Source organism: Tachypleus tridentatus, chromosome 13 (assembly GCF_004210375.1).
Source record: "Tachypleus tridentatus isolate NWPU-2018 chromosome 13, ASM421037v1, whole genome shotgun sequence".
NCBI lineage: Eukaryota > Metazoa > Arthropoda > Merostomata > Xiphosura > Limulidae > Tachypleus > Tachypleus tridentatus.
The window spans coordinates 214,300,731-214,327,294 of NC_134837.1; the positions used below are offsets into that span (position 1 = coordinate 214,300,731).

The 26,564-nt window shown below is 35.2% G+C and overlaps 1 protein-coding gene across 4 annotated transcripts in view; it reads left to right on the plus strand.

The window, feature by feature from the left end:
• Positions 1 to 21,494, plus strand: part of LOC143237607 (protein tiptop-like) — a 106,669-nt gene extending 85,175 nt beyond the window's left edge. For 3 of the 4 annotated variants that reach the window (XM_076477046.1, XM_076477049.1, XM_076477047.1), the window contains exon 2: positions 17,591 to 21,494. In XM_076477046.1, the coding sequence (XP_076333161.1) occupies positions 17,591 to 20,649 (3,059 nt within the window). In that variant the 3' untranslated portion in view covers positions 20,650 to 21,494. Of the gene's footprint in view, positions 1 to 13,378; positions 13,526 to 17,590 lie in introns of those variants that run through there. The other variant, XM_076477048.1, reaches the window with a different exon arrangement.
• Positions 21,495 to 26,564: the final 5,070 nt, after the last annotated feature.

A 26,564-nucleotide genomic window follows, 5' to 3' on the forward strand; every position in this document is an offset into this window, starting at 1 on the left:
AATAATGAGATTAACCGTCACATTATAATGCTCCCACGGCTGAAAGGGCGAGCATGTTTGGTGCGACTTGGATTCGAACCCCCGCCCCTTGGCTTACGAGTCGAACGCCTTAACACACTTGGCCATGCCGGGCCTACACATAAGTACATGAATTATTGTTAATTTATCTCTTTATCAAGTATAAGCTGTACTTAGTAATTTGCTTAATATTAGGCCTTTAATATTAAGATAGGTAAATTTATAGAGTTGTCTTCGATTAGAATTATTTTGCATTATTCTAAAAATCTCCTATTTAAAGAAGTATTATTGCTATAAAAATACAAATTTGATGACAAATGTTTTGCTGGTCTCTGATTTGTTCATGAGTATTTTTAAACTATTTTTCAGCTTTCTTTGAATCCGGTACTAAATGGAAAACAGGTTAAAAGTTAAAGTATTTCTGTTTCGATGAACCACGATAAGTCAACATCTTAGTTTTTATTATTCCATATAGTTACCAACCAAAATTAACACGTTTACCTTTGACCATATGTACAGTCAACCTATTAGGCTTAATCCAAATATAGAGGTAACAAACATTTGATTAGTCTTCACTGACCAGTAAAGTTTACTAATCTGTTAGCCTTTTTTATTATTATTAATGAAATGCTGACATAATGTTTATTTGTTGCAAGTTACACTAGCTTGGACACGATGTAGAGATAGCCTACCGGGCTTCATCCTTTGGTTTAGGTGGTAGAATAACTATTTATCGAGTGAGAGATTACGGGTTCGATCCCAGTTCCGAGAAATACAATTACGTGATCTAAATATTTATATTGAAGTTCAGTTATAAGATAATAACTTCGCTTCGGTACATTTCCACCAGCAGTAGCCTTGTTGATAGCGTGTCTAGACTGTTAAGTCAAGGATTCCAAGTTTTAAGTCCTCTACCGAGAAACGCTTTTTCGAATTTCGGGGCTGAAGAGAGGCTCTGAGAGTAACGGTAGAATTCCATTATTTGGCAAGACAAGAATATCCTAAAATCAATTATCTGCCTTTTCTATAATCTGTAAGTTCAAACTATGAGCAGATAACCTTATATGTTACTTTATCCAACACTTCTAGAAGGAACGTTTTTAGTGGAGGGGTTTCTACTGACCAAGTTATAGCGAGTATTACCTTGAAAATTTATACCAAACGCCACTTTTAGCAGAATAGTACAAAATTATGAAAAATACACTTGTAGAGTTTTTTTTCTTCTTTTCTTTGGGGGGGGGGTAATATTCTCCAGATAAAGCAAAATTAGCAGAAGACTATATATTTAAACCTTATAAAAGCAAAACACATTTCTATCATGATTAGATGGTTAAAGCAAACTATATTTAAAAACGCATTGTTTAACTGACCAGTTTCCTTAATTTTGTTATTTTAAATTGCACACTAACAAATGGCTAAAGGTACCACCTGTCTGACGCACTAACTTTCGCTAAATAAATGACTGTAGTCAGCTGAGTGTAATCTTATTATGTTCAGTAAAATAAATGATACATTTATTATCCAAATAGTGAAAGTAATTTCATATGCTTCGTTTGGTGGATTTAGCATACCTGTTTCTAATGTCAGATGCCTTCATTCATAAAATACCATAATCTGATGATCATTTCTATCACAGCAAACTGAAGCAGATAAGATTGCGCATATGAGACTTCATAATTTATGACGGGAAAACAAAACTTCTCACACCAGTGTCTTACTGATTAAGCTTCCTGAAAGCGTAACTGCCTGTTACAACTTTTCATTACATTTTTGTTTCTGGGTTTTTCTTTTTCATCTAGTGCTGGTTGGAGAACATCATCTGACACCGTTCTTTGTCTGACAATCTTACAAGTCGGTTATGATGCAAAAGGAGTCAAACATAGATGTTTTATAAAAACAACAACAATTCTTCTGTCGATATCCTATCATATCATTCTCTTGTGACACACTGATTTTCATAGTGAATCGGTTCACTATAAGTAAAAGACTGGTAACGTGAACCTTGAGATAAAACTAAACCTCAGAGGCGCCACCTGTAGATAGTTTCCCTGTTTTTTATTTCGCGCAAAACTACACGAAGGCTATCTGCGCTAAATTAGGGACGACTAGCGCAGACAGCCCTCGTGTAGCTTTGCGCGAAGTTCAAAACAAACCAAACCCTAATTTAGCAGTGTAAGACTTGAGGGAAGATGGCTAGTCATCACCACCCACCGTCAACTCTTTGGCTACTATTTTTACCAATGAATAGTAGGGTTGACCATCACATAATAATGCCCTCGTGAACATACATGAATCAATAAGTCTTAAGATATTTAATATTCTGTAACACTTTTCTTCTTGTCGATAGTTTGTATGTTTATTTGCTGTAAAGCGTAAAGATGCACGTTGAGCTTTGTTGTGATACTTCGAGATAGAACCCCGAATTTCAGCTTGATTCATTGGTTAATTAAATTTCCTTGTGTCCTGAAAGGATGACATTAAAACGTACTCTTTTAATTATCAATCAAGTGTTTTCCATGACATGATCTAGTTTATAATGTAACATTATCCCATCATAATTTATTGCATGTTTTCAGTATAAACTTACAGACATGTATTTTGTGTATTGTAAAAATGTATATAATTAACTCATCACTATGGATTTCTTTATGTTAAAATTCATTATTTGTTATAATAATTATAATAAATGAGTTATTTACTGTTTTTGTCCGCTTTCTATATAGCCATTGACCACTGATAAACAAAATTAGTGAAAGTATGGTATAAATAACTTCTTCAATGTCCTGTAGAGCATTTAGTGTTTCACAAATCCTACGTAATCATTAATCGTCCTACAACTAAATATAATAAATGAACTAGTTACTGATTACTAATATTAAGAAAACAAAACTTTCAAATTGTCTGTCACGAAACATGCACATACAAATTTCTAAACGTCGTTTTTTATTATACAATCACAAGACTAACTAATGGTGGTCTGTTTAACTTTACTTCACACGTAAGAAATGATTGTGACAGCACGTGATCAAATGTAAATCTTTCTTAAATACTGACATCACCAACACGCAGTTTATAAAGGGTGAATCATTCAAAGGTCGGTTCTGAGTTGACCAAGTCTATGTGGTTAGTGGAGTACTGTGTTGCAATGTAGAAGTGGAACAGAATTTGACGAAAACACACCAGCTCATGATGAAGTATAGCGTAACAGTCAAAAGTGTTTAACATTTAATCCCACAGACCATCTTGATTAAGAAAATATACAAAATTAGAAGAACTCTGGCCAGCTAGTTCAAGGACTAAATAATTTAAATTTTTATAATGATTTAGTGTTTGTCATATATTATTATAAACATCAGCTACTGTAATATTTTATAATACTAAACTCTACATAACATTCATTTTTGCAGATTGCTAAATGCATTCAATTACTTAGTTACCTTACAATCAGGCCTAACATGACCAGGTGGTTAAGGCACTCGACTCCTAATCTGATGGTTGCAGGTTCGAATCCCCACCACACCAAACATGCTCACCATTTCAGCCATGGGGGCATTATGATGTTACAGTAACTCCTACTATTCGTTGGTAAAAGAGTAACCCAAGAATTGGCGGTGGGTGGTGATGTCTAGCTGCCTTCCCTTTAGTCTTACACTGCTAAATTAGGGCCTGTTAGTGCAGATAACCCTCGTGTAGCTTTGCACGAAATTCCAAACAAACCCAAAACAAAAGCCTTACGATCTACCCTCAGTGTGCAAGTAGAGACTTGTGAAGTGTCACAAAAGTGTTGTAGGAAAAACCCATATTATAATTTTGTAATACTTCAACCGGTCCATAAACCAAGTAATTAAAGTGTTGATAATAATAAAGTGTTTATAATACAAAACATCTGTTACTATGATCATAAACTATTTAATATTCACTTTACACAAGTAATCAAAGTTTACTTTATTTCAGAAATTATATAAAACTTTTGAAAGCTTCTCGAACTCTCATATTTGCTGTTTAAATATAACGCAATAAAGTGCGATACATAATCTTAACGTTTTGAAGATTTAATCATTTAAAACATGCAGAGAAATATTGTACATCTTGCAGTTTTATCTGACAGCATAAAGTCCTGAAATATGTATTGATTAAATTAGTTTTCACTCGTGTTAATGTACATTTTTTGTTACACTTCTGTTGTTAATTAGTAAAATCAATCTGCTTAAAATAAAATTGAAGTTGAATTTTATTTAAATGTGTGAACGTTTAAAGAACTATTTTAGTACCCAGCATAATTATTATATAACGAACAGGAAAAAGTGTTTCAGTCCACTTAGGGCACTCGACTCGTAATGTAAGGGTCGCGAGTTTGAATCCCCGCCACACCAAGCATACTTGTTCTTTCAGTCGTGGAAGCGTTATAATGTGACGGTCAATCCACTATTCGTTGGTAAAAGAGTAACCCAAGAGATGGCGGTGGGTGGTGATGACTGGCTGCTTTCTCTCTAGTCTTACACTGTTAAATTAGGGATGACTAACGCAGATAGCCCTCATGTAGCTTTGCTTGAAATTGGAAACAAACAGTCCACTTAGAGCAAAACGAAATTTCTGTTCTACTTAAACATGTGACATTTATAATGTTATTAATATGTACAGAAAAGTTTATCAAAATAAAAGTTAAGTATAACACATTGTTACTATCTACGCATTTACAATAGATTTAATATTTACAGAAAAGTTTATCAAAATAAAAGTTAATTATAATACGCTGTTGCTGTCAGTGTGTTTACAATGTATTTAAAATAGATGGTTCGCTTTATAAAACTGTAAATATGTATAGACACGTAACAGTTAAATATATTTTTGCATTTAATTAAACTGCACGTTTCTAAGATGTAATTGTCAAGGATGGAACGTTGCCGCTAACTAAAGAACTTAACTACATAATTGTACTGAACACTAGCTGTATATTCTTAATACAAAAGCGGTGTAAAAAGTGTAATTCTTGCTAAAAGTAATTTTAAGTCGGAATTAATTAACTAAAAAATTAGAGTTAAGTGTCCTTTTTAGGATGCCTTAATGAATGATTAATTATCGACAAGATGAGACGTATTCTATGAGTCATAGCTACCTATAACACATTCGATATTTTATGATACTATTACATAATCATCCATAACAACCGCCTGTTTTTGGAACTATGACATCATCATCTTTGATGGTGCTTACCCTCTTCCTGAGGCAGCCAATCAGCACGAAGTAGCATCCTTTAAATGCTGAAATAGAGTCTTACTACTAGTGATAGAGACGTTTAGCATTGTGTAGAAACTGTGCAAGAGACATTCAACAGAAGACAGAAAGTGTTTGTGAAGATTGGCTGTATAACTTAGTACGAGAATGATTTAGCATGAGGAAGAAACTGTGATTAAAAATTTGCTAAATATTTAGATTGTAATATATATAATCAAATAAAGAGGAGGAGTCAGGAAGATTAAACGATATTATTTAAGTAACTGTAAGAACTTACGAGTAAATGTAAGTAAGAATATAATTATATGCTACTGTATCTGTTATATCCAGTGCAGACTAGGTCTTTCGCCCAAGACTGAATAAACTTTTGGTTCTTGATCTTGGAAAGAAGAGTAGGTTAACATGTTTTACAAGGAAATTTAACGTATTAGATTAACATGTTTTACAAGTATTTAACAACAGGCGAGGGAACCAGAGCGCCAGAGAGAGCGTAATTTATGAAGTAAGTTAGATATATGAACAACTGCAGGTTAATGTTTAGGATAATATAATACATAAAACTAATCTATAAATGTAGCTCTAAACTGATCTTGGTATCTTGAACTTAAACTTCTCGTGGCTCGACACATGAACCAAACTATAAGGTTCAGGCAGAGCTGTAGTTAACTTGTAATTACGGCTATCCATAACAGCGAACCAAACTATAAGGTTCAGGCAAAGCTGTAGTTAATTTGTAATTACAGCTCTCTATAACAGCATAACTGATCATGTTGTTACTCTTATAACGCCCTCCTACTCACCTCACACACACATACAACTGCAAGTGCAGCATAACTTGGATTGAACTTTGGATCTTACGATAAGCAGACCGACACGCTACTCATACTAAATCAGGCTTACCCTCAAAGTTGTGTTGGCAAAAGTCTTATCCCATATTGATTTGTAAAAACCAAAAGGACTAATTTTTTTTTCTGTTTAAGACTCTTCCAATTTTTTTTTAGTCGCAGCGTAACGACACGTAGAACAGATCTGAGGTTGTTGTTATTTTTTTAAGTACATACTTTTAGCTCAGAGCTCCATCATTTATTGACCGATTTGAGATCTAATTACAGTTTTAGACTCAGCAGGCCAAGCTCTTTGAATTGACGTATTTGACAACGCCAAAGTTATAATAGTTGATTTACTGTAATCCTGCCTTATAGAATTTCAGTTTGAGGGCAGGCTAGTAAAGTTCTTGATGAGCAATAAAACTGGATTGGGTATAAGCGCCCCCTAAGCTAAGTACTGCTGGTGCTCAAAATTATAGCTAAAATTAATATTTTTGTGACATAGTAATATATTATACAGAATTATTTATTTTATAACTTACCACCAAAAGTTGGTGCTCTTAACTGATTTGAAGTTTAAAAAGTATGAAATGAGTTGGAAAAGGTCATAATTTTATGTAGTTTCTCCACTTTTGTTTATTTTTTAATTTCGGTCAGAACTACCCGAGGCCTATCTACTCCAGCCGTCTCTAATTTAGAAGTGTAAGACTAGAGAGAAGAGCTAGTCACCAACACCCACCGCCTACTCTTGAGCTATTCTTTTACCAAAGAATAGTGTGATTGAACGTAACTTTATAACACTTCCATGGCTGAAAGGGCGAGCATGTTTGGTATAACGGATTCATTTTTAATACATATAGTGCAAAATATTTGTAAATTTCTGAACAGATATGCAGATCGTAATCGCTTTCATTCTGTTAGATTATTAAATTGTTTAATAAGTGGTCTGTAATAGCTTCAGTCTAATTTTGAAGTCAGAATTAAAGATTATAATTAATCGTTCTTTCGTTTGAAATCAAATACACTAAAACCTTATGATTATAGCTTAAATGATACCAAGCTATTATTATTTTGTTTGGGTATTTTTGTTTGTTTAAATTTTCGTGCGAAGCTACACGAGGGCTTTTTGCGATTGCTGTCTCTAATTTAGTAGTGATAGACCAGAGGGAAGACATATAGTCATCACCAACCAGCGCCGACCCTTTGGCTACTCTTCTATCAACAAATAGTAGGATTGACCGTCACATTATAATGCCCCTACGGCTGAAAGGGCAAACATGTTTGATGTGTCGGAGATTCGAACCTGCGACTCTCAAATTACGAATCGAAAGGCCCTAACCATCTGGCTATTCTGGGCCTAAACTGAGTATTATCGACACATATAATTATCAGAAATCAAATGTTTTTTGTTTGCTTTCTTTTAGTGCAAAGCTACAAAACAAGCCTGTCTGTGCTCTATTCATCTTAAAGAAGCGAATGCTAAAGTGTAACATTTTAAGTTCATAAACTTACTACTGATATACTGAGGTCCATGTGACGAATAGATAAATATCATACTGTAATAGAACTCTTGCTTGAATGATACTGGAAAACGTTTTTATTACGCGATGTGCAATTCCCTACTTCGCGAAATCTTTATCCTGTGTGCATGTTTATTTCCAAAAAGGCTCAAATTTACTCGTTTCGCCTCCGTTTCCTGCCACAGAGACCTTTATTTTTCTTCATTCTTAGCGTGCAGATATGACGTCATGAATATACATCACACGCAAATCTAATGCACTGGTACTACCTATATAAAAATATTTGTACTGTTTGTTGTATGTCCATGTAAATACTTCGCAGGGTATGGATGGATGTTCACCAAAATTTGGCTCATTAGGTCCATAGGAAATTTCATACAAATTTTAAATTTTACTTTTTGCGATTTTTACGAGTGTTTTTGCGTGTGTTCATTTTACCACTACATTGCCCCTGTTGATGGATCTTCACCGAATTTGGCATGAAGGTTTGTTACGTGCATGTAGAGATACATTGAAATTTATAGTTTCATATTTTGTGTTTTGCTGTTTTTATGGGCGATTTGGTTTGTGTTTTTTAAAATTATATATAAAGGATAGAACTTTTCATGTCCTAAGATAACCTTTCATTAATCATGAATTTACATAACTTCCGTCCAGGGTACAGGTATCCCAGCTAGTATTGATAAAGTAAATATGAAACAGACATCCAGATAATACAAATTAAGCTCAGATAATAGGTGAAACTGATCAAAGATTTAACTTGAGATTGGCTTTATGAACCTGTCCACTTTCTGGTACATGTACAGTAACTAAATAGATTTACAATGCTAAAATACGGAGATTCCCGCTGCGTAGAAAGTGCTGATGGACCATTGTGTAGCCTCGCACTAAAAATATAAGAACTGCAGCAGCAATAAAATTTCCTTACTTCGATTATGACAATATACATTTTAGATCATTTCATCATTCATTCATTCACCATTATATTCCATCAAGGAACATAGGTCCGCAATCGCTTGCGGATTCTTCAACAGGTATTTAAGTGAGTATATTGTTAGCCCGCTGCACCGAGCCGTCCCTAATTTAGTAGTGTAAGACTAGAGGGAAGGCAACTAGTCATCACCACCCACCGCCAACTCTTGGGCTACTCTTTTACCAACGAATAGTGGGATTGACCGTACATTATAACGCCCCCACGGCTGGGAGGGCCAGCATGTTTGGCGCGACCCTCGGATAACGAGTCGCACGCCTTACGCACTTGGCCATGCCGGGCCATACATTTTAGATAAAATTTATAATTTCTTTGCCAGTTCGATCACCAGCTCAAATCTATTCATTACTAAATTTTTACGACTGCACTATACACGGAAGCCAATTAAAAACTACAATTCAATTTACTGGAGAAACGCGATATTCAGATTTCGTGTTTAACCCTACTACACACACTCAAAAAAATTACGTTGCCCACACTGGGGGTCATTTTTGACCCCCACCAAAAATATTTAAAAAAAAATTATTTTCATATAAGCAAAGTATAAATTTGGACAAAATATTTATTCTATACAATTTATGCATACACTCTGGGTAACTTTATGGTCATTGCAAGCCATTTTACTACATTTGATACACTTTGAAGAAGTTTTTTTCCTTGAATCACGTGCGCATATTTGACACCATTTCCTAACGTTCTCTTCAGCAACTTTGTGTCTTTTTGGAGGGATCACTTCATTTGTATCGTCTTCAGGCAGTAATTCATCAGTAAGCAACTTCAGAAATTCACGTCTTGCTCTTTTTTGGTACTTTGATGCGAATTCTGGATGGCGCTGGCGATAGAGAAGGTAAGCATTGTATGCGGCAGCATCAAGAATGTTATAAAATAGTGCCATGGGCCACCTTCTGGTCTTTCTTTTTGTGGAAAAGAATCTAACTATTTGGTCTAGTGTATCGACTCCTCCTTTGGTGGAGTTATAGTATGATATTATTTCAGGTTTTCCTGATTCATCATCGATTAAGGGCTCTCTATGCAACGTAGATAAGAATATTCTAGAATGCTCGAGAACATTTATAGAGTGTTCTAGAATGTTCTAGAACACAAAATTTCATATCAATATATTATTTGATTGTTTACCAGAAATGTAATTGAGTTTTTTAAACGGGGTCAAAAAATGACCCCCAATGTTGAAAACGTGAATTTCGACATTAGACAAGGGGTGTAATACCCCATTTGCATAAAATACATGTTAAACGTATTAGTATAGTATGTTATTAGTATAGATTAAATTAGGTATTTAAATTTAATCCCTAAATTTAAATTTAGGGATTAAATTTTTAGGCCCGAAAGTCACACCTCTGATATTTCTATAACAACTTAAACACAAGTGGGCCCATTTTTGACCCCCACCGTGTGTATGAGGGTTAAGAATGAATAACGATTATGACTTGAAAAAGAATCTGATAGTAACCTGGATCACACCACAACATGTTTCATGAAAGTTAGTAAAGTTTGTGGCACCTACACCATACTATATCTGTCGTACACAGCTGGTCTGATGAGGCCTAGCATTGACGAAGGGGCTCTCGTCAGCACCAGTCCTCCAGGCCCGGCATGGCCAAGCGTGTTAAGCTTAGCGTTCGACTCGTAATCCGAAGGTCGCGGGTTCGAATCCTTGTCGCACCAAACATGCTCGCCCTTTCAGCCGTGGGGGCATTATAATGTGACTGTCAATCCCACTATTCGTTGGTAAAAGAGTAAACTAAGAGTTGGCGGGGAGTGGTGATGACTAGCTGCCTTCCTTCTGGTCTTACACTACTAAATTAGAGACGGCTAGCGCAAATAGCCCTCGAGTAGCTTTGCGCGAAATTCAAAATCAAAACAAAAGAAACCAGTCCTCCAATAGCACAACAGTATATTCGAGGGCTTACAATGCTAGAAATCAGGTTTCGATACCCGTCGATAGCCCATTGTGTAACTTTGTGCTTAATTACAAAAAAACTAAACTAGGTCGTCAGCACCGATATGGCAGGTGTATTGTGGTTAACATGCTATATTTTCCTTGGCTTTCAATCAAGGGTTCTTAGAATTTACGAGTGACTTTATTTTATATTCTTGCTGACGCAGTACTTGCTTGATCCACTTTCAGGAACAAAACTAACTTGACCCTCTCAGGAACAGAACTAATTTGTTGTTTTGCAACAATAAATTTAAATAAATATATAATTGATGTTAGAATTGAAAAATAAAATAATGATGTGTTATTAGGTTTTACTGTAAAAATCTAATAAACAAAGTACTTAAAATGAACTGGGTAGTAATTACGATTTACTTGTTTTATCTGGTTTACGTCATTACATTCGTTTTCCATGAAAACGACTGGGTAGGACAAAAATAATAACGCTTCGACAGCTATTATTTTTGTCTTACCCAGCCAGTTTCATAAGCTATGGTAATGAGCGAAAAGCCCCGTTAGCATTGGATATAGCAGACATAATGTGCTTAATTCATTGCTACATATTATCTTTTGCTTTCATTCATGAATTCTTAGAATTCAAATGCCAGTTTACTGCGTACAGACAAACGGGGAGACAGAGAATTACGTTTCAAGACGACGTGTGTCTGTACGTAGAGTTTTTCTTTCCTTGTATCAAACCTGTTCATTTCAGACAGATAAAATAGTCATCCTTATTCAAGAAAAATTGAGATGGCATATCGTCTTTTTTAATCCATAGGAATTACCTTATTTTTTATTTATGTAATTCACTGAAATACCTATCTCGCCCCCTCTCTGGCTATTCCCATCACCTCTATGGTTAAAAGTTTCTCCTTGTTGTTTTGTATACAAAAATAAAACATAAATGAAGAAGCTTCATGTTAAAACTGTTGAGTTGTGCCACTCGCTTTGGTAGTAAGTCCTCAAGTAGTTCTATTTCACATTCTTTGACAAATGGCGGAAAAAAAAGGATCCTACCCACCTGACCTTTAACATAGACACCTGACCTTTAACATAGATCAACATACCACCCTTCTTTTGGCCTGAAGCTGAAAGAGGAGGTGATTGTGCATGGCTTAGCCAACACGTTTTATTTTATTTTGTGTTATTTTTGTCGTTGTGGAGTTTGGAATCGTAAACACACTTTTTAAAATGAAACTTGCCCTCAGCCGGGTGGTGTAAAATATGTTACATTATACACTTGACTGGTGTAAAGATGGAAATTCACTGTCGAAACGATTATTCTTTTCAGCAGAGGATGTGCTCAATAGGCGTTTATAAAACATAAATTATGTGCTCGTTCGACATTAACTTGAAAACAAATGATTGAAGTGAGAACTTCTCTGAGAAGTCCTTCGATGAGTGTTTAAAGGAAGGGAAAACCTTATAGGTTTTATATCTATCGCTGCTAATGTGGAATCTCATTGTGAAAGCAAGGGTTTTGTTAACAGAAAACTTCATAATGACTGTTTATATAATACTATAAGTCACACGTTTTCCTTTGTTAACATGGATACTCGCTGTCAAAGTAAGTTAACCGAAAATGTCCCGAGTGGCTGCTAATGAAATATTATAAATGATTCGTTTTTGCTGTTAACCTGGAAACGTACGATCAAAGTGACTTATCATTTTGACCCTGAACGCGTCCAATGAACAGTGATGATGTATTACAAATTATATACCAGGCGGACATTGTTGGACTGACTTGTTTAAGATAAATTTTCTTCGATTCCGAAAATTCCTATTATCGGCTTCTTGAAACGGGAAAAAAAAGTATTAAGAAACGTTAGCCTAATTTAAGCTTCAGAAGGTAGAATATTAAGGATCATTCTCTATACAACCCTATTAAAATTGAATACATTTCGATATGGAACCGAGGCATGACTTAGTATTTAATTTGCCCATAATTACAAATACGAGAAGTCATGGTTCACAACCCATTGCCGCATAACGCTTTGGAAACGTGAGTTATAAAAATTATGCTAAAAACAGTTGTCCAAGAGTTGACGGTTGATGCTTTTCTCCGACATATGTAGTAACAACAGAAAAACTGCCATAAACGTAAATCAGTAATAAAATTAAAATACGATTTATTTTTCATTTTACTGGCGTCCACTACCTGTACATAATAAATCTCCCCAAGTCTACGAGTAAAAAAAATGAAACACAGCTCTGCGCAAATCGCCCCTGTAAAGCTTTTTGCAAAAATTCTGAAGCAAAACAAACAAATAAGATGGTTATCACGGAAACAGAAATGATTTGTGAGTGGTCAGAAGCGAAGGGTATTGTTAAACTAAGGATTAAAATTTTCAAGGTAGATTAGGTCTAGAAATTAGGCTTTGCGACAGTTAAAGCAAGAAAAGATTAATAAAACGCATTTGAAAATGTTTAAGAAAGCAACGGAAATATATTGATATTTCTTAAGAATGATTTAAATACTGAAATGTATTACTAAAATATATTAAAATATACTAAATATATTACTAAAATATATTAAAATACATTAAAATATATTACTAAAATAAAGCCACAGGTAGGAAAACAAATAAACATGGAACCTCTTTTAAATCCGATAAAATATTGCTGTCGCTCAGATTCGTTATTGTATTGTTTAAACTAATAAATGATTATGAACTACAACTACAGCAGATGTTCAAGGTAATGCATTGCGCTCTTTGTTATTCACTATAGCAAACAGCAAACTTGGTGACTTTTGTCCCTACCGTCATTACTTTCAAACTTAGCCTTTTTTGGTAATGAAAATTTGTGAATTTTAATCTTTCCCTTAATAACTGCGCCCTTGAATCAGGTTATTATTGATTATAAGTCGTTTTCTATGGTTTGGTTGGTTACAAAGCGGTTACTCGTTCATCAAAGATTTACCCTACAACCAGAGGTCACGTAACCTGTTACAGGCGATTGGAGAGAAGAACACCTGGTTGGTTGTTAGTGTAATTCATTTTTAAGCTAATGGCTGCTTCATTATAAATAAGAAAATTACGTGCCTACTGTTGTTTAATTGTAAATCATAGAATTATAGGATTATGCTGTCACTGTCTCTTGTCGGTCCTGTTGTTGTTTTTATCTTGTTGTGTCGAATGGTTAGATAATTTCACCTTTTTGCTCATAGAATATTCCAACAGTCACTTAGTAAAAGGCTTAATTTGAACATAAAAATTCAAGATCTAAATTATTTTTAACGTCATGTGTTTTGACGCTTGTGTTACATAAAAAAAATCACCACATAAAAGTACACTAGTTTGCGTTTCCAATTCCATTTATATTTAGTTAATATAACTGTTTTTTCTTTTGGCCCTGAGAGAAAAAGCAACAACCTGTTTATGAATTTTTATACACCTGTTTAACTTACCGTCTAGACATTTATCTATTCCTAAAGCCGATTGTATCTGATTTTGTTTGTTCACTTTTTTGGTTAATTTTTTCGTTTTTTCTTCGCGTTTCTTTTTTTATCTCTCTTATTACTACGTTTCTGACATTCATATTTGTATTTATGTGTCCTCTCTGGTTGTCAGTTTCTCGATCATTGAATATCTAATTTTCAGTCAGGCCGCCTTTATCTGTATTCATACATTGGGTTATGTTTTGTTTTATAATTAATATGTTTAAACTGAAAAAAACCGCAAAAAAATATAATCATTATTCTATACATTTAAAATGATTACGAAAATAAGGAAGACAAAATTCGTTATTCAAAGTCAGTGGCGTATGTAGGTGGGGGCTAGAGGGAGACTCATGGTCTTCATGGGGGCCCATTGATAATTTTATTCTATGTAAAATTACATGGGATGTAGGACCCACAAAAAGTATTATCCTCTGGACTCACACACTCTTAAATCCGTTACTGTACAAAGCAACAAAAAGTGATAGCGCTAATAACGTAAACTGACAATTTATGCGTCAAGGGTTCGCAAGGCTGTTAGAACATCATTCTATTTTCTTCACATTGCTAGAGAAGCTCGTTCAGAGCAGGCCCAGCATGGCCAGGTGGTTAAGGCACTCGGCTCGTAATCCGAGAGTCGTGGATTCGAATCCCCGTCACACCGAACATGCTCGCCCTCTCAGCCATTGAGAAGTTATAATGTGACGGGCACTCCCACTATTCGTTGGTGAAAGAGTAGCCCAAGAGTTGGCGGTGGGTGGTGATGACTAGTTGCTTTCCCTCTAGTATTACACTGCAAATTAGGGACAGCTAGCGCAGATAGCCCTCGAGTAGCTTTGCACGAAATTCAAAACAAACAAAAGAATCCTCATGCCAATTAATACACCCCTAGTTACGGTTATATTGACATCAGAGTGAAAAAGCTAGGATGTAATGTACTTTGTTCAGGTACTATTTAGTGAATACTACATTACTTAGATTATAATTAGCTGCTTTTACTGTGACGATTAAGGCCCATTTAAAACGCAATATAGGAGCAGTTAATAAAACAATTATTGGTCCTTGATGTTTGTGTTTTTCATGAAAAATAATTCATTTAAAATTCATAATCTTAAACATGTAAAAAAGGGTTCAGACATTTAAACATATGACTGTATTCTGATAATTCTTTCGTCCGTATAATTATGATTAACTGACATACGTTACAAGAGTTTCGTTTTTAAAAGTTGGTATGTACATCGGAACCAATCTTCACGCTTTTAACATGCTAATAAGGATAAGCGCTTGTCAATTAACAACGGACTATTACCATATTTCACGGACTTGCCGATAGGGGTTTCGGAGTGTGTGCTGTTCATGTGAAGAGACCAACGTTGGGTGTATTCTCCTGTTAAACACATGACAGAGGAAATACAATCTTATTGGCCCTTGTGATGACCTGGCGCCTCCTAGCGGTAGGGATGCGGGGATCTATCTGTTGTCGGCTATAGATTATTTATAATGATATTTTCTACGACCACGTTTTCTGAGGGCAATTTTGACTATTTCTCTTGAATTTGTTTGTAGGTGTTTCACGTGATTAGTTCTTTTTTGTAAAAATCCGCTCTGAGAGGCTACGAACCATCTATTTGTTGTCAACTTTTATTCATGGTTAAAAACCTATGTACATCTTAATGTCTTACCCAAACTCATTCATTTTGTTAACGAAATTTTACTGCAGTTTAATTCAGGCCAAACCATTCAGGCGAAACTATAGCACTGTAACATAACGTTGCGACAAGGCTGTTATTGGTTTAAAACATCTGTTATTCGTAATGTGAATTGAAGTGATAGACTAAAGGGGAGGCAATTACTGTGGTGATTTTGGTACGTTTGTCAGACCAAATAGTGGGATTTGACCGTTACTTTTATAACGCACCTATAGTCTCAAAGAGCGCGATTCTTTTTTTTTTTTTTTTGGCAGTAACAGGATACGAACCTTGAAACCTCAGCACCAGAGTCCGACGCGGCCACTTTGCACACTTTGTGGGCACGTTTTGTTTTTTTGCCCTACAGCAAGTCAGTGTACAAGCATGGCCAAATGATTGCCTACCGGGCTGTGAATTCGATGTTTTGGAGTTGGTATCTCGTTTCAAACAATTAATTCCGTACTCTTAATAAAACCAGGGGAAACTACCTCAATTACTAGTTTTCATGACAGACACGGTGATTTCATGAGTCACTTTCACCTCTCTTCGGTTTCGATTGAGGTTTAACTTGTTAAAGACAATTAGTGTCACTAGTAATTAGCCGTGTGCTATATATAGTAAGGTAAACATCTTCAGTATAATAATAAGATATACTTTTGAGCTAACAAGATTAATAAACATTCGTATCTATAGTTCAATAACATTTCAGATTATTACCTGTATTAAAGTATGTGCTTCTGTGTGTTTTCTTATACGAAAGCCACATCGGGCTATCTTCTGAGTCCACTGAGGGGAATCGAGCCACTGATTTTAGCGTTGTAAATCCGTAGACTTACCGGTGTACCAGCGAGGGGCGTATTGAAGTAAATATATTGTTAATTTGTTTTAAGCACAAAGCTACACAATGGACTATATCACCATGAGTATCGATATTCGGTTTTTAGCTTTATTTAAAAAACAAATTCAGACTTTTTTAGGCTAATTTGTTACAAAAAAAAAGTTTTAGAATTCAGCTACGCTTGTTTTGAATAAACTTAAATTTGTTGTGATATTTGTTATTTTGTTCATAAAATACCATATCTGAAAAAGTTAAGTCCCCCTCCCAAAATAACGACATAATATCTCCGTAATATTTTACCTTGATTTTAAGCCTGACTTTCTGTTCTTTAACAGCTTGAGGTGATAGAACTACTAAGAGCTGTCAAAACATTGGTGCTGCAAACTTTTATCATAAAAGTGATGTTTAAGTGACTCCTGCATGGGTTAAGAATGGTTTATGGCTCTACACAGATGGTACATCTTAAATCAACAGAACAAGAAAGTCTGATGCTTGCGAATGTTATTTAAGAGTGGATAAATTTTGAGCAGATCCGGCACGGCCAGGTGGTTAAAGCACTCGACTCGTAATCTGAAAGCGCGGGTTCGAATCCTCCTCCCACCAAACATGCTCGCTCTTTCGGCCTTGAGAGTAATATACGGTCACTTTCACTATTCTTTGGTATAAGAGTAACCCAAGAGTTGGCGATGAGTCGTGATAACTGGCTGCCTTCCCTCTAGCCTTTCACGGCTAAATTAAGGACGGCTACCACAGATAGCTTTCGTGTAGTCTTGCGCGAAAATTCAAAGGAATCCAAATGGCTCTTTATTTCCATATAAACAAACACATCATAAATGGATTCCATCATTCATTTACAAGCAATTTTAAAATAGCAGTAAAAACTAAAGAATTGGATGTTAACTCTTAACACTGTTCAAACTGTCATATAATTCAAGCAGCAGAAATGTTTTACAAGATTACTAAAGGTTGTTTAAAGTAAGTCTTATTTTAAAAGCTAGGCCTTTTTAAAGCAAAATTAAAAATATTGTAAAGATGGCGCGTCTAATAACTTCTGCTTTTTTTGCTTGTTTGTTTCAGGGGACGATAGTGAGACAAGAAAGACGCCAGAAAGGGAAGACCCTTCTTCTGACTACGATTCAGATGAAGAGCACAATAATATTAAGGAAGAAATAGCTAAACAGGCGGTCACAGACGAACAACATTCAACCATTCCCATTGACACCACCTTGGTCCAATCAACCCGTAGAACCCCCGATGAACATGGACGGGATGAAACCAATGGTTGTGATTATTCGTCGAAAGAATCCAGCCTTGATTCTACTGCACTCTTAACGAGTACTCAGCAATCAAATATTTCACATTTTATTTATTGCAATTACTTGGCAACTGGGACAATGATGAATGACGGACCTATTGACTTCAGTTGTCGAAATCAGAACCAACATTCATCATTAACCTCTATTTTGTCATCTGGACCCTCAGTTAATGGAATACCATCTGGATCACAAAACGAACCCCTTGATCTCTCCGTCCCCCACAGAAGAAAAAGCGTAGAAAAATGTCCAAAGGAATTAAAGTTCATTCGGATAGACACCACTTCACCCAAATCGTCTTCAGCTCGGAAAATTATACCGCCAAGTGTTTCTTCAGGTGTTGTAGCCTGGAATGGAAATATATCACTTTTAGATAGTTCAAAGATATCTGAGGACACTTCGACATCATCGTATAGTCCTACGTCTAAATCTTTTGTAAATTTTCAGCACGAATCAGCTATTCAAAATCAGCTACTTAATCCCACCGTCGTTTCTTCCAACATGACAAGCGCTCTCCAAAAAATCAATGCATTGTGCCATACAGTTACAAAATCACAAGGATATCGAACAGGAAGTCGGCAAAATCCATGGCAAAACCATTGGATTAATAAAAGTGAGGAACAAGCTAAAGATGTCTTTACTTGTGTTTGGTGTAAAGAATCTTTTAAGAGTCTAGCTGAAATGACTATTCATATGCAAAAAAGCCCAAAATGTGTAATGGCAGGGATGCGAGCATCCATGCCATCAACTTCTTCAAGTATCATTGACTCCTCAGATGAATTACCTTCAGTTTCAAAATGCTCAACGTCCAATGTTGGAAGCAACCTTTTAATGAAAGAGAGCGTGGTGGTTCCCCGAAAATTGGTTAGAGGGCAAGATGTTTGGTTAGGTAAAGGTGCCGAGCAAACTCGTCAGATTCTGAAATGCATGTGGTGTGGTCAGTCGTTCAAGACTCTGGCAGAGATGACCAATCACATGAGAGTCACTCAACACTATAATAATATCATTAGTCAAGAACAGATCGTATCTTGGAAAGTCCCAGCTGACAAAATGACGTCACAGTCTCATCTAAATGCTGTCTTAACGTGTAAGGTGTGCAGTCAAGTGTTTGGTAGCCTGAAAGAGCTCAGTTGTCACATGATGAAAAAGGAACACATTATACGTTCCATCTCAGAAAGTGGAGGAAGATGCAAACAAACTAGAGAAAGAAGGAAGAAGTCCTTGCCCGTTAAAAAGCTTCTTGAATTAGAGAGACTGGAAACGAATAAACTGAATGCGTCGAAAGAAGGAAATGTGCCGTCTGTATCCAGGAGCGAAAATGTTAGTGGTAAAATCACGTGTGAAGAATGTGCTGAGAAAGTAGATGCCAAAGATTTTGTAACGCATATAAAAAATTGTACTCAGAACTCTAAATCGCAACACCTTTTGAAACATTCCTTTCTTTCAGATACCTCTGGAGATCAAATAAGAAAGGAGACAAAGGTAAAAACTTGTGTGAATAGAGTGAATGATGAAACGGCAAATAACTCGGAAAGAACTCGTGTGACAAAATCTCCACTATCTAAAAACTCCGAAAATGATGTTTTAAAAAAGCAAATACGGAGAAACTTGTTATGTGAAAAAATAAATGAAGGGAGTGACTCCACTTCTGTACTGAACGCAATTGAGAAACTGATAGAGAAAAGCTTTGAAAATAGAAGCAAAATTAGCGGGAATGGTTCAACAGGCATTTTACAAAGATTAGGAATCGATGAGGATATAAATTCGCCTTGGCACTCCCCTGGAAAGGGGGGAAGCGATTCATCTTCTCCATCTGGAATGTTGGGAAAAAAATCAATAGACGTTAAAAATGTGTTACCCAGACCACCAGACGTTTCTGACGACAAGAGGAAGCAAAAATATAGTTCTTCAGATAATAACCATAAAGAGCAGCCATCTTCACAATCGATTAGATCAGAAACTAGTGTCAGTTCTGATTTCACGAACACTTCCAACACTGAACAGTCGCTTTCGCTTGTACAAGATTCATTTAATAAAGTTGATGAAAAGCATTTCCATGATTACCGCTCTGCGAGAGGACAAGATGAAGAAAGTATATTGGGGTCTGTACGGTCAAAAAGTCCAGAAAGCGATCATGCTGACGATTCTATAGACGTTTATTCTGAAATTGAGCAAACGAATGGTGAATCTAGTGAAATAGGTGAAGAAATGTGTGACGTAAACCATTCTTTAAGCCAGACGAACGTCTTCAAACGTCTTCAAGAAGCCGCTTCACCTTGTGATGCTCTTCAAGATAAAGGTAAATCAAGCCCTTCGTCATTAAGTAATTCTTCGAAATTATCGTCAACCGATCTGAACCACGAGTTAGATAAAAATCACTCACAAATCTCCGAAAATGTTGATATGCCGTTTACAGGCCATCCTCTTCGAGAACTTCAGAAACTGTTGGACAAAACAGATGTTAACGCGTCATGTTCTGGTGTCCAGACTCACCCAGGATCGATTCTGGCGTTTAGCTGGGGATGCAGCGACGCTACAAAGTCAGATTCCTTAACGAAGTGTGCCTTTTGTGACACCCATTTTATTAGTAAAGGTGTGTACAAGCACCATCTGAGTAAAACACATTTTGTAAAAGACGTAAACATTCCCGAAGTTTCCTTTTGTGAAGGTTTTTCTCCCTCTTATGGAAAAATATTGAATGAACCTTATTTAGCAACAAAAGAATCTCCGCCACCTTCAGGTCTACCAACAGAAGAGGGACCTCATTCAAAGTTTTTAAAATACACTAAACTAGCAAAAGAGCTATCCAATAAATACGTGTGATGTAAATGAAAACTTGTTAGCTCTCCTGTACATAAAAAACAATATTCAAATATATTTAAATTATATAAATACGAGATGTAAATGTCTTAAGGTTGTATTTTTTTCCTAGTTCCTTACGATTGCTTATACACTTGTGTTTTAGTTTTTTCCTCTCTTGGACTTGTATTTATGATATTGTTATAGACTTTTCTTTATTTTGTACAGAAAAAAAAATTTTCTAGTTATGTTGTCGATTTTTTTTACTTTAGAGACACAACTAAATCTGTCTGAAGACATATATCCTCCAGCTTAACACTGAGGTGAAACAAGATTGAAAATAGCAGAGAATCAATATTATACAACAATTAAAGACACGAATAGTGTTCTATTGTTAAAATTAAGAATATTTATTAATGCTTGTTCTATAGAATTTAAAAAAAAAATTCCGTATACATTTTTGGATGGTATTTATTTTGCTTCTGTACTTACGAATGCCATATTAAGATTAATAGAGAATATTCTATTGAAGTGTTTGTACTTGGTATATATAAATTTCTCTGAATTCACAAAAAATTGACTCTTCAGACTACTGAACTTGTTTGTATAGAATGTGCCAGGGACATCTCTAACGACTTCTCTTAACTTTCAAGCTAACAGGCTCAATATTGCTAAATTAGTATAATTTCTTTACGATTTAGCCAAATACTGTGCCTTGTCATTTGCTTACAGTTTTTTAATAAACATACATTTGAAATAACGATGTCGTCAGTTCGAATAACAGTTGTTGTGACTGTAATTATTTTTCTGTTTTCTTTGGCCTACACTGTAAACCCTGAAACCCAGAAATAAATATACATGTGTAGAACAAGTCTGTTTTCTTTTGTTTTTGTTGTTTTTAGATTTTAGAGTAAACGAATTGTGATTAAGGGGATAGATTTCAGACTAATCCAGCTTTCTTCTTGTAACGTTTCAATCAAACTTAGTTAATTAAACTGTATACTTCTTATAACAGTCGTAAAATTTCAGGCCTTACTATCACGGAGCATTTTAATTAATAGATAAGTCACAAAAATGAATTTTACGTTCCAAAAATATAATATTAGAAGTAAGCATTTTTTTGTTTTATTAATTATTATTAAGTAACTGGGTCCAGCATGACTATATGGTTAGAGGGCGCTCGACTCGCAATCTGAGGATCGCGGAATCGAAACTTCGTCACACCAAATATGTTCGTTGGTAAAAGAATAGTGCAAGAGATGGAGATGGATGGTGATGACTAGCTGCTTTATCTCTAGTTATACACTGTCAAATTAGAGACAACTGGTGTAGATGGCCCTCGTTTAGCTTTGCGCAAAATTCCAAAACAAACGATTAAGTAACAACACATAACAATATAAATAGTAGTTTATTTTAACTGTTGAATGAAAGACAGCTGTAAACGTTAAAACCGTGATTAATGATATTTGACCTTGAACATCATTCAAAAGCATAAACTTACAATTTCGAATAGAGAAAAAACGGGTAAGTCAGCTGACATTTCGTCTTTCAAAAAAAACAAGTCAATAACATCAAGAATTTAAGAAATAAAGAACAGCAAGTTAAACACCACTTTTATTATTGATGTTTGTGCTGTTTTACAGGCAAAATGTGATAATATTTGTCTTTGATCAGATTGTTTTGGTACTGCTCCTCAGGTTAGTTGTGTCAGTAATGAACGTAACAGCTAGTTCTAATTATTGTACTTCTGGTGTGTTTGTCTAACACTAGGTCTCTGATGATGCGTTAAGTGGTTCTAGTTATTGTACTCCTGATGTGCTGATCTAACACTAAGTCTCTGATGATGTGTTAAGTGGTTATGATTATTGTACTTGTGGTATTGTGATCTAAAACTAGTTCTCTGATGACAATTTAGGTGGTTCTGGTCGTTTTTCTAATAATATATTAATCTAACATTGAGTCGTTGACGTGTTAAAAGGTCAGATCGCTGTACTGATGGTATGTTGTGATTTAAAATTGTTTTTCTGATAACAAAATATCAAGTGATTCTGCTGGCATGTTGATCTAAAACCGTTCATAAAGATGTACTAATTGTTTATTGTTCATTGTTCTAGTGAATTGTTGAACTAAAACTGTGTATTTTATAATTTATTAATTGGTTCTGGTCCACTGTTTTGATGGCACGTTGAGTTACAAATGTATATATAATGAAGTATTATATAGTCCTGGTTTATTTTTCGGATAATATGTCGCTAGAAATATCTGGTCTTAGCGCAAAAGTAAAACAATAGATTAATTGTGCTCTGATTATCCTGTGAAATCGAACCTCGAGTGTTAGCGTTGTAAGTCCGTAAACTCACTGCTGTCCCAGTGAGGAGAATGGTGTGACTGTTGTTCTGTTTTTACATATGTTCATGGTTACGGTGTAGAAACGAACTGTCGAATAGCACACAATGTTTTATACAGTTTATGGATTTTCAAAGTAAAATCTTTTTTCTTCTCTCTCTTCTAATAAATATTAAACAACAAAAAGAAATCATTAGTAAGTCTGCAGAAAGAATCACAACGCTAAAATTCGGAGCTCGTGGAAGGAGTGAGGATGATCCGTTGTATAGCTTTGAACTAAGAAAACAACAATAAGAATTATCCCCCCCAAGTGGTATAGCTGTATGTCTGAAGACTCACACAGCTAGAACCGGGTTTCGATACCTGTGATGAGCAGAGCACAGATAACCCTTTGTGTATCTTTTTTTGCTTAACTTTCAAACACACAAAGAAAACGAACAACAGTTAACCTCTAAACAAAGTCCATCTTAAAATTAGGCGTTTTTTTTTGTCTGTAACGTACAGCTGGGTTTGCAGTGTAAGGTTTCCAAACTTGTTTTATTTATCTTTGTAGCATACAAGTATATACTAAATAAATTTGTATGGTTCTTACTTCATACTTTCCACTAATAATGTTTTTATCTTATGACGCTTAACTTCCAGTAATGATTTCAGATTTGACGTAAATGTAAAAACAAAACAATAATGTTGAAATGAAGTTACAACAGAAGGACTTGCAATTTACTGCGGACACGTTTTCCTCTTGATTTTATTTACGTTACTTTATAATAACACTTTAAAACTGTTCAAGTTTCTATTCTCGCTTAAAGAACGTTGTCTAGTCTTTATTATTTAAGTTTGTTTTTGTATAATGGCGAAAAAAGACGTTGGAAGTTTAAAACACGTAAACTTTACTGGCGATTATCAGAATAACAATGATGAGAAAGTCATCACGACATAATTATGACTCCAGTAATTTAACTATAACAATAATTTGGTGGATTTTAAATTATTATTAAGTTTCTAAGCATTTTCTTTATGTAAATTTTAATATGCCCAATTTACTCTTTTGTCGGTTTTTTCAACTCAAATATTCTGAAAATACGTCGATTAATAACACCAAACCTTTTGACATATTTATAAGAATTACTGTTCAGTTTGCAACTCGTGTATAAAAGTAAATCGATACAAAAAACACAATAATTTAGTTTTAAAATCAATCTGTCTTTCACATTTTCTTTAAATATAATCTCAAAAATGGGCCGGCATGGCAAAGCGTGTTAAGGCTTTCGACTCGTAATCCGAGGGTCGCGAGTTTGAATCACGCTCGCACCAAACATGCTCGCCCTTCCAGCCGTGGGAGCATTATAATCTGCGGTAAATCCCACTATTCGTTGGTAAAAGAGTAGCCCAAGAGTTGGCAGTGGGTGGTGATGACTAGTTGCCCTCCCTCTAATCTTACACTGCTAAATTAGGGATGGCTAGCGCAGATAGCCCTCGAGTAGCTTTGCGCAAAATTCAAAAAACAAACAAACAAACTGGTCAAAGAACGTACCACTTTAATTACTATTATTGAAACAAAGAAATGTTAATTAATATCTTGTGCAGAAATCTGAGATTTTTCAGTCCGAGATATGTTGTCTCTACAATTCTTCATTACTTATATTCCAACTCTGTCCAAAAAGTGTTGAATTTCCCAAGAATTGGGGCAAACATTTATTCGTCTAGAGGACTGGGATGGGACAAACGCGCTTCTTTTGAGGTTGATATTCAACCTTTCATATCTTTCTTCGAGAGATGGTTATCTCCACCATGAGAAAAATTATTGCAAAAATGATTATTGATTACTTCGACAATCACTGCATATTACAATACAATTATTAAATCTGGCGAACGATTCTTTTCTGTTATAGTTTTAGGGCAAAACTCTAATTTTTGTAAGTAATGTAATTCTTTCGACATAACTTCTCAACTTATAGAAACATTTTCAAGCTAACTCTTTAAAAAAAAAAAGAAAGTTGGATATACTTGATGGAACATTGCACTGTCTAACTTATATTTAAAGGTTTGATATCAAACTATTAACTCTGAAACTAAGCGATTTTTTTCCGCTTTCGCCAACGTTAAAGAAAATCAATATTGATAAATTAAAAAGGAACTTTTTGATATCCAAACATACGTTCTAAAAAATGCTTTATTTTTATAAAAACTGAAAGAATTTATTTCTTATTTTCGAAATATGTTTATGCAACTAAACCTTGGATTGAAAACGCTTCTATGTTTCAGGCGACTGAAATTAATAATATATCCAAATCGTATCTTCCAATTGCTTTTTTTTTTTTTTGGAATTTTGCACAAAGCTACTCAAGGGCTATCTGTGCTAGCCGTCCCTAATTTAGCAGTGTAAGACTAGAGGGAAGGCAGCTAGTCATCACCACTCACCGCCAACTCTTGGGCTTCTCCTTTACCAACGAATAATGGGATTGACCGTCACATTATACGCCCCCACGGCTGGGAGGGCGAGCATGTTTAGCGCGACGCGGGCGCGAACCCGCGACCCTCGGATTACAAGTCGCACGCCTTACGCGCTAGGCCATGCCGGGCCCAAATGTTACTAACGTGACGAGTTAGTTTCCTTGGCGTTTTGTAACATCGTGGATAACAGCACTTCCAGATAGTCGGTATAAAGTTTTGATCAGGATATTTCTTGATCGTACTGTACAAAAAGATACAGTTGTACTTCTGATGTCAGAAACGGAGATACATCTTTGAAGTTAAACAACGATTTTGTTTTTATATTAACAAAAAAATTTTGGGAAAGATCGTGAGTTTAGAAAGAATGAAGCAAACACATCCGCAATATGTCGACAATCCGTTCTTTAAATACGTGGAATAGATGTATTGCATTTTAAGTGAAATATTCGAAATTACTAATTTGTGTTACATATTTTGAATAAATACAGTTATTCTGCTCTATTTATGTGAGAATAAATTATCTATATCGTATTATATGATCTTTTAACGTTTCGTTTTTGTTTTTTCTCCATTTTTAATTTACTTATGTAACCCCAGTTTCGAAACTCAGTCTAAATTGAAGAATATCAAACAATTAGCTGAAGGTTTGAATTTAGTGTAAGGTGAGTTTCCTGAAGAACACGATGCTGACTGATTCACTGATAATACCAATGTATTCTGCAGTACATGATGTACTTATAATGCCAAGATATTCTGAAGAACATGACATACTGTTAGTGTCAAAGTATCTTGGAGTACATGAGGTACTTATTGTGCCAATGTGTCCTGTAGTATATGATCTACTTATAGTACTTTTGTATTCTGTCGTAAATGATGTACTTGTAGCACCAATATATTTTGTAGTACACGATGTACTTATAATACCAATGTATTCTGTCGTACATGATGTATTTATAGTACAAGGGTATCTTGGAGTGCTTGATGTATTTTATACTACCGATGTATCGTGTAATACGTGATGAACCGATAGCACCAGTGCATCTGTGATACGTGATATATCGATAGTGTCAATGTATCTTCTGATACGTGATGTATTGATAGAACCTAGTGTATCCTAGATCTTGGTATATTCCGATAGT